We start from the raw sequence: 9,606 nt of genomic DNA on the forward strand, positions 1-9,606 counted from the left end.
TCACAGGGGGGCTGGAGCCTATCCCAGCATGCATTGGGCGAAAGCAGGAATACACCCTGGACAGGTCGCCAGTCCATCGCAGGGCACACACACCATTCACTCACACATTCATACCTACGGGCAATTTAGACTCTCCAATCAGCCTAACCTGCATGTCTTTGGGCCATGTCTTTATGGCTCATTTAAGATCTGGACAAATTGTAACGCTCCTGAGGGGGGGGCCAGACCTGGACCCGCAAGTCATCTGGGCAAATGTGACACACAAGTGTCTTACAAACAAACAAAAAGACATTGCCTGGATGACAGCCCATAGGTGTCTCCCCACAAGAACTTTTATGTATCGCCGGCACTTAGCCCTGACTGAATGCTGCCCCCACGGATGCACTGACTCAGAACACATTCACCACCTGTTCTGGGAGTGCTCCGTGGCCAGGCGGGTCTGGGGCCTTGTTTGTTCCTCTGTCTCCCTGAGCAGGTTCCTGCCGAGGTCCTCCCTGATGGCTGAGGGCATCCTCTACGGTCTGCAGGGGGGATGCAAGACCACCGTGCTCCAGCATCAGTAGAGGATCATAAATACCGTGAAGCAGGTCCTGTGGGAGACGAGGAACATCAAGGTCTACCAGAAAACATCTGTAGACCTGGTCACTCTCCGGAGGAGGATCCAAAACCTCCTCCAGGACGGCATTCTGGTGGACATGCACAGCAGTAAAAACCTGGCTAAAGAGAAGTGGGGGGTGGACCACTGGAAAGAACTCATCATATAGTCCACCCCCCCAAGGGACACAGAAGGGACACAGAAGCCTCTCGGGACAACTAAACCTGAGCGAAATGGACCTTCTTCTTTACTATTTCCTTGTCTTTTAATTCACCTTAGTTTCTTTATTGTAGAAATGGATTTTGTTAAGTTTTGTCAGGTCTTCTTGGAATATTTTGTAATCACGCTTTCTTTAAGTTTGTTTTCATTCTTTTGATGTCCTTGTCTGATTTGTTTAAGTCTCTGTTAATAAAATGATTATTTTGTGTTAATCAGTGTCTTTAAAAAAAAGAAAAGAAAAATTTTTAAATGTACAGAAATTTAAAAACCAATAAAACTACCTGCATGTCTTTGGACTGTGGGAGGAAAGCGGAGTACCCGGAGGAAAACCACGCAGACACGGGGAGAACATGCAAACTCCGCACAGAGAGGCCCCGGCCGACAGGGATTCGAACCCAGGACCTCCTTGCTGTGAGGCGGCAGTGCTACCCACTGCACCATCCGTAGCCAACCTCGACTCAGTTCAGTAGTTTATTGCACCCTGTTTAATCTATAAAATCCCAGTCATTAATACCCTAACAATAAAGGTTACAACAGCTTAACATTATTTATTATTATTATCTGAGCCAATCACCCAGAACTCCTTGTGGGTTAAGCTAAATTCCTGAAGAATGACTTATTGTCATGGGAATAGCAGACAATATAAGGTTAAATAACCATTTATAATTGATACAAGTGTTTAACAGTTTTTACTGATACATATTATCACACATTAGTATTATGAAATTCTATAGGTTTAATACAAATCGCTGTTGTTAGTACATTGTAATTCTTTAATGTATATGTTTCACTCTCGGCCTATATCCTAGGACAAAGGTCAGATTTGAAACCAGAGTTTGAGCAGGGAGGGTGAACGAGAGGCCCTGCTACCAAGGCAGCAGCCCCGAAGCCCCCCCCCTCCCTTTCTCTTTCTGGAAAGGTTGAAAGGACAAGATATATGCTGTTGTTCTGCACACATATGTTAAATTACATTACATCAATGGCATTTGGCAGGAGACAATCCTCCCCTGGAGCAATGCAGGGTGAAGGGATTTGCTCAAGGGCCCAACGGCTGTGCAGATCTTATTGTGGGTCTATCGGGCATCGAACCACCAACATTGCGGGTCCCAGTCATGTACTAACCACTTAACCACTTTGCGACGGGCTGCCCTATTTGTGCCCAATCACACAAATAATACACACCTATAGGTCTTGCAAAATTCAGACTTTAAAACATGGGAATAAATTGTCTATTGTGAATTTTGCAAGACACACTACGCTTGAGGACTTCACCTGCAGCGTGCCATCAAGAAATATCATCAAGGCCACGGTGATTGCATATACAGGGTGCAAAATCATTTTTTTACATTGTTTTTGAACTGCGAACATAAAATCAACCTCAAGTCAAATCAGGAAATAAGAGGTTTATAATGCATTACATTACATTACATTATTGGCATTTGGCAGACGCTCTTATCCAGAGCGACGTACAACAAAGTGCATACCCATAACCAGGGATAAGTTCGCTGAAAGACCCTAGAGGGAAGTACAATTTCAACTGCTAACTGTACAACAAAGATAAGGACAAGGGCCATTTGTTTTTTTTTGTTTTTTGTTTTTTTGTTTTTTGAACAAACAAACAAACAGAGCAAAAGTGACCAAAGTTAACTATCCAAACACTGCTTACCTAGCCAACTAAAAATACCGATACACAAAGCAAGTCACAGAGACAACAATTAAGGTTCACAGGGAGGTAGGGAGGGATGGGGAGAGGTGCTGCTTGAAGAGGTGTGTCTTCAGCTTGCGCTTGAAGGTGGGGAGAGATTCTATAGTTCTGACCTCAACAGGGAGTTCGTTCCACCACCGTGGAGCCAGAACAGACAGTAGTCGTGAGCGTGAGGTGGAGGTTCTGAGAGGGGGAGGTGCCAAGCGGCCTGTGGAGGCTGAACGAAGAGGTCTGGCAGGGGTGTAGGGTCTGATGATTTTTTGCAGATAAGCTGGGGAAGACCCTTTAACTGCTTGGAAGGCTAGCACCAATGTTTTGAATTTGATGCAAGCCATGACAGGCAGCCAGTGGAGGGAAGTAAGCAGGGGGGTGACGTGTGAGTATTTGGGAAGGTTGAAGACCAGACGAGCTGCTGCATTCTGGATGAGTTGGAGGGGTCTGATGGCGGACACTGGGAGGCCAGCCAAGAGGGAATTGCAGTAGTCCAGGCGGGACAGAACCATCGCTTGGACCAGGAGCTGGGTCGAGTAGGGGGTGAGAAAGGGGCGGATTCTCCGTATGTTGTATAGGAAGAACCTGCAAGACCGGGTCACCGCCGCAATGTTCTCGGAAAGGGACAGTCTGCTGTCCATCACCACGCCGAGGTTCCTTGCACTGGGTGACGGCGTGAGTGTGGTATCCCCAAGGGAAATGGAGAGATCCAGATGGAGAGAGGTATTAGCAGGGATGAATATCATTTCATTTCATTTCATTTCATGCATTTATAGATATCAAAGTTTTCCCAAAAGAAAAATGTTCTCCGTCGCACCATTCCAGGAGAATAAACATGAAACCATTAGCACAAAGTTAATTCACCTACATAAAACTACAGAAAGGCACATTAGAATCCTCATCCACACAATGCCAGGAGTTCCTTTGAGTTGTATATCAAAGCCAGCAAAGTGATCTCATTAAATTTTTTACATTAATGGAGTTTGGCTGACGCTCTTATCCAGAGCGACTTACAACAGAGTGCAAAGTGCATACCCATAACCAGGGATAAGTGTGCTGAAAGACCCTAGAGGGAAGTACAATTTCAACTGCTACCTGCACAACAAAGATAAGGACCAGAGCCTATTTGATCATCAATTATTATTATTTTTTTCCGTAATACCGGAGCACACAAATGTATGAACAAACGGCTTACCTAGCCAAACACTGCTTACCTAGCCAAACAAAACACCCTAATACACAAGTAAATATCACAGAAAGACAACAATTAAGGTTTACAGGGAGGTCGGGAGGGACAGGGAGAGGTGCGTCTCCAGTGACTTCACTCTGCTGTCTGATTTTCAAATGGCTGGTCTTGAGCTTCCATCTGTGAGTCAAATGCACATTTCTTAATAAGTGTGAAATAAACATATATTTGTAATAAATAACAACTTAAATCAAATAAATAATACAGAGGTTAAACATTTTCTTAAAGCACTAAAAAGATATATGGTAATTAGCTCAATGGTTTTATTAAATCCTGTGTTCACGGTCCCTCAATGACTTCAATCATTAGTCACACAATTGTAGAAAGTGTGTGGACATTCATGTAGATTTATTTTTAACTGAGACAGTAACTTTTCATTTGTTACTCTTATGAATATTCTATCGCAAATTATGCCAGAAAAATGTGGAAAAGAGTATAACGTGTGCCAACCATCTCCTGTCTCTCCTAATATATGGCACACAGCCTCTGACCAGCAGCCACAGAACCCACACAAAATACAAAAAGAGCAATACAGTTGGCCTTCAGACAAACAATCTTCAGCAGGAAGCAATCCAAACCAGCCACAGCATTTCTGCACCAGCTCATGAGCTGCGAATCTTACGAGGATGCATCGCCTACATTACACACTATTGAGATCATCGGAGAAGAACTCTCATAATTAAAATGAATACTGTCTCCATACTCTAATAACACAATCTAAAAGCTGTGCCAGAAACACAATGGTTGACAGAAGCCACAGTAACCACCATGCTCCAGACATCAAATACCATCTAAGTCCTACTTCATGATGAATGCAGCCTGTAGTCACACTAAGTTTCAGCTCATGTTACAGCAATCCAGTCACAACACAGATCACTGTTACAGTTATAACTTCACCTACTCCATGTTTTAATCATTGCTAGTAATGTAGATTTTAAGCCCAAAGTGCAGTGTGTGATTGTTAAAATAACTCCCTTGCAGTGTTTTATATGAAGGAAAGTAAAGGGCAGAAATGCCTGGTGTCGCAGAACACATGCAAGTGTATAAAAGATAAGGAAAATAGATTGTCATCCATTTAAAACAAGTGGTGGTTAGAGAACTTCAAATATGGATTGCAAAAATCTTAACTTTTCAAATTATCATTGGTCTCACTTTCCATATATTTGGCAATTCATTTGCCAAATATGAAAAACAACAGCTAGGATTATTCTCTGTCTAGTGTAATATGTCAGTCTAGTTTCAGTTAGTGGTATGAATCTTCTGTAGCCTATTTCACCAAGTTGTGAACATTTGTTATTGTTCCAAGGGAATATGGGAAGATCTACTGTTTCATTCTGAAAACTTTGCTATATAGGATATATGTGTAATTTATACATTCTAAAAAATGTTTATATTGTGAATATAGAAAATGCATTGTAGAATGGCAGTTGCATGGCTTTGGTTGGTAAATGTCCTGTCCTATATAAATATACATTATGGAATGACCCAAAAAGCTATTTTAAGAGCCACCTACTTTCTCTAATCAAAGTTAAAACTCCCTTTAATATACAAATGGTCTTTCTGTCACTTCAAACCGATTATTAATTTGTATATTGATTTTGTATTTTTATATTGAACACGTTCTGGCCAATCGTATAAGTACATCTTATTGTGAAATGGTAAAAATCAAAGTTTACAGCGGTTATGAACTTTTCATTCAATTCAGTTCTTATGTGCTGCAAGCTACGTCAAAAAATGTGTTCCGATTGGATTGGACGAAATCTCATCAACGCTGCAGCCAATAGGTGGACAGAATGTTGTTATAAGGAGGACGTTCGCCGGGAGCCAGCCTTATTCTTTGTACTGACTAGGCATTGAAAATGAGTGGTAGAGGTAAGACTGGTGGTAAAGCGAGAGCAAAGGCTAAAACTCGCTCATCGAGGGCTGGACTGCAATTCCCGGTTGGTCGCGTTCACCGGCTGCTGCGTAAAGGCAACTATGCCGAACGTGTTGGTGCCGGTGCTCCAGTTTATCTGGCCGCTGTGCTCGAATATCTGACCGCTGAGATCCTGGAGTTGGCTGGTAACGCTGCCCGTGATAACAAGAAAACCCGCATCATTCCCAGACATCTGCAGCTGGCAGTACGTAACGACGAAGAGTTGAATAAGCTCCTTGGAGGCGTCACCATCGCTCAGGGAGGAGTACTGCCGAATATCCAAGCTGTACTGCTCCCCAAGAAGACCGAAAAGGCAGTGAAGGGAAAGTAATTAATATCACTTCCACGACTACCATTCACCCGAAGGCTCTTTTCAGAGCCACCCCACCTGTACAAAGAACGAAAAGCGACCATTGACCAACTTAGCTAGTTTGTTGTTCAGACTTTCTTTTTTTTTTTTTTTTTTGCCTCGCTTTAACGTTGAATCGGAGGTTTTGCGGTGGAACTTCCGGTCTGGTTTGTTGCTTCGTTTTACACTATGTGTTTGCAGGACCTAAACGATGTACACCGCATCGTGAGTGCTTCCTCGGTCGCCCATACGAGCAAAAGAGAAAAGGGGTTTAAAATGTATATTTCGAGCTACATCGACAACTATGAGGGTGAGTAACGGCGTCATTAGTTAGCTAGCGCTAGCTAAGCTAGCGTTAGCTGGCTGCCTCGCAACTAACGTTACCTTACTTTGTTTTTACTAGTCAGCTAATGTTGCTAACTTACATCTACATTCACAATTCACAAAATGAGTAACGTTACATTCTTGTCTAACGTAAATATGTCTTTTTTTCAGTATCAAACAAAGAAAAAAGTACAGGAGAGGTCAGCGCCAGGGCGACCTGCTACAGATCCATGAGAAAGCATGAGAAACCGCACGATTTGAGAGTATGCGCAGTTAGCTAGCTCTAGTTCTCAGTCATGTTCTGGGGAGTCAGTGTTGCTAGAGTTTGGATGTTAGGCAAAACACCAGTCAGTGATTTGTATGTTCACACTTTTGAAATTTAGTTGCAGCATGTTTAGCATGGCGTCCCCAGAAAATGTTTTGAGCATTGCTGTTCCTTGTCAGATGCTCCACTCACCTTATGAACTGTCACCTTCCCCTCACTCATCTTCTTACTGTTCCTATCTGTTACTATTCACATATATTCATACTAACCCTAACCCTAACCCTTTAAATTCATCAGTTGAGAGTTTCCAGAACCAAAAATTAAAAATTAAAAAAATTATTACTTATTAGAATGCATGTCCAATGCAGAGATCTGTGTTGCTGAAATGCTACTTTGGATTTTGAGTTTTCCTTGAACCCATGTATGTAAGCGTTGTCTCAACTTATTCTTCTTTCTTAATCACAAATCATTCAAAATGTTCAAATGAAGACCGATAATTCTACTACCTTTTAATGAAATATGAACAATATCTTCATGACATGCATTTTCTATGCCTTACTATTTCAGGTTATCTTGAAGGACTCATGCCCTGTGGAGCTCATACATGCACAGTGCTCCTGTGTCGCTGGTACTGCCTTATGCAACCACACTGTAGCTCTGTTGTATCAGTCCGCACATTATTCGCAGCTGAAGACTCCAGTGGTCCCGCCTGTCCTGAGCTGCACAGAGAGTGAGCAGTGTTGGCACGAGCCAAGAACAATGGTAGTTTGTATGTATATATGCATGAAGGCCTACATAAGAGCGCATGACATCAATATCTCAACAAATGTCTTTCAATTAAATAGGGTGTGAAGCCAGGCAAAACGAAGCCAGTGGACAAAATGGTTGTCTTGTCTGCGAGGCCTAAACCAACACAGACGACGATGGCTGATGGCGTGAGGTAGGGTCTGAAATGTAAATCAGACACATAATTTACAATAACACCACTCGCACATCCAGTTATCTGGTACTGATGGTGCATACAACTAATCAGCAAGTTAATTCCCTTATTCAGCAAGTAACAAAAGTTAATCCAACACATTATTAACAGAAAGTTAGAGAATACTCTTAATGACATTTTTATGTTTACACAGGAGCACACTCTACAAGGCTTATCAAGGAGAACTACCAGACCTCTCTCTTCTGCAAGTGTCAGAGATTTATAAAGACATGGCCTGTGCACCACTGATTACCACTATGGGCATCTCCAGTGAGGTCCTGTTGGTGGACTCTGCACTTGGAAAGGTCCAGGCAGGAAGTCCACTGTCGTATCAGCAACCGCTGATCACAAGCAGGCAAATAACCTTCCACCCAGATGCCCCTCCCCCACCACCCCTTCCTCTGCAGCACTACAGACTGGACCCATCAAACTGCATGTTCGTGTGCAGCGAAAAGGAACAGCTGTTTATAGCATCGTTGGAGACCACGTGGGATATGGCTCACAAAATTGAAGCTGCAACCAAGGACCAGAGTATGGTTTCAGAATGGCATCAGCTGAGAAGGCCGCGCCTCACCTCCTCCCACTTCAGGGAGGTGTGCCATGTTAGAGGACCGACTTCAGCTGAACACCTAGCTGACAGGATCCTGCGAGGGACCCCTCAGACACTAGTGATGAAGAGGGGTCTAGAAATGGAAATGGAGGCAGGTGCTGTCCGAGTACTGTCAGAGCAATCTTGTGAACTACTCACCATGTGGGTTCGTCATCCACCCTGATGCACCCTGGCTGGGGTCTTCTCCGGATGGATTGATTTACGACCCCACAGAAAGCCCACCATTTGGCCTGCTTGAAGTAAAGTGTCCCCACGCAAAAAGCTATGTTGACTGCTCCTACCTGAAGCTCGAGGGAGGCAACCTGAAGCTGAAGCAACAACACGCCTACTTCTGGCAAGTGCAAGGACAGCTGCTTGTCACAGGACTTGAATGGTGTGACTTTGTGGTGTTTGCTGAGGAGGACATGTTAGTCCAACGGCTCTATAAAGACAATGGCATTGCAAACACCATCAGAGAAAGGGCAGATCATTTCTTTTTTTACTTTTACATGCCAAGATACCTGACTAATTGAATAAATTCAATTGGTTATGAATTATTTTTATTTGGTTAATATAATAAACATTTCCATCGTCCTACTCATCTCAGCATTCTGTGAATTTCAGTTCCCTCAAATGGGCTGTTGCCTGCAAATCAGTGTAAAAGGTAAGAGAATCACAGTTGATTTGCAATTATACCATGTTTTGTATAAATACTTGGTTCTGATCTAACTGTCCTTTTCTGGTGGATACATGAAAGTGGTAGATTACTTTCTGTAAAAAGGCTTAAGTATATAGATTTTATATAGTGTAATGATGACCATGGTATGTGTTGTTTAAACCACCAGGAGGGATGAGTGAGTAAAAACATTTTTTATTGTAAACATATATATTTTTTTAGGGCAGGCTATTGTTCTTTATTCCACCATTTACTCTTTCAACATACAAATATCATCCTTTAAATAACATAGGTGAAAAACATTGGTAATGACCAAACTATTTGATCATGAATTTCAATCACATAAAACACAAAAACTAACAATATCACACAATAGTACGCTCCCACACACCGAGCCTGGGTGCGGGTTTGGAGTATTCATTCCACGCAAAGAGTGTGGGGACAGCTCCTTTCTTGAGCCTCCTTAACACACCTGTAGCTGGCACAGTGAAATAACCCGGTTCAAAATGCCGACTACACACTTTTGTACCCCTGGTGACGGTAAACGCATCCCTCCGAATCTTCGCTAGCCACTTAGCTCTTTCCTCGCCATTACTAGGGAATACGTGGAAACTTAAAAGAGAATTATAGCGCGTCAAATTAGCACAGTATGGCACACAACAGTGATAAATTGAGCCTGATTCACGGCGTTGATATTTGAACGCCCGTTTTTGCCGTTTGATCCATTGATTTTACCATTTCGGACGGAAAGCT

The 9,606-nt window shown here is 42.8% G+C and overlaps 1 protein-coding gene across 4 annotated transcripts; it reads left to right on the forward strand.

Moving 5' to 3' along the window:
- The first annotated feature begins 5,615 nt into the window (after positions 1-5,615).
- LOC133111208 (uncharacterized) lies at positions 5,616-8,760 on the forward strand. 4 transcript variants are annotated; one of them, XM_061221396.1, is made up of 5 exons: positions 6,005-6,330; positions 6,516-6,607; positions 7,177-7,371; positions 7,455-7,549; positions 7,743-8,760. In XM_061221396.1, exons 1-5 carry the CDS (start codon positions 6,210-6,212, stop codon positions 8,359-8,361), a joined length of 1,122 nt encoding a protein of 373 aa, XP_061077380.1. In that variant the 5' UTR covers positions 6,005-6,209; the 3' UTR covers positions 8,362-8,760. The 4 variants fall into 4 exon arrangements, 3 of the variants coding, with proteins under 3 accessions (XP_061077380.1, XP_061077381.1, XP_061077382.1); XM_061221397.1 differs by lacking the exon at positions 6,516-6,607; XM_061221398.1 differs by lacking the exons at positions 6,516-6,607; positions 7,177-7,371.
- The last annotated feature ends 846 nt before the right edge of the window (positions 8,761-9,606 follow it).

The sequence above is a fragment of the Conger conger genome, chromosome 15, assembly GCF_963514075.1.
Source record: "Conger conger chromosome 15, fConCon1.1, whole genome shotgun sequence".
Classification (NCBI taxonomy): Eukaryota; Metazoa; Chordata; class Actinopteri; order Anguilliformes; family Congridae; genus Conger; species Conger conger.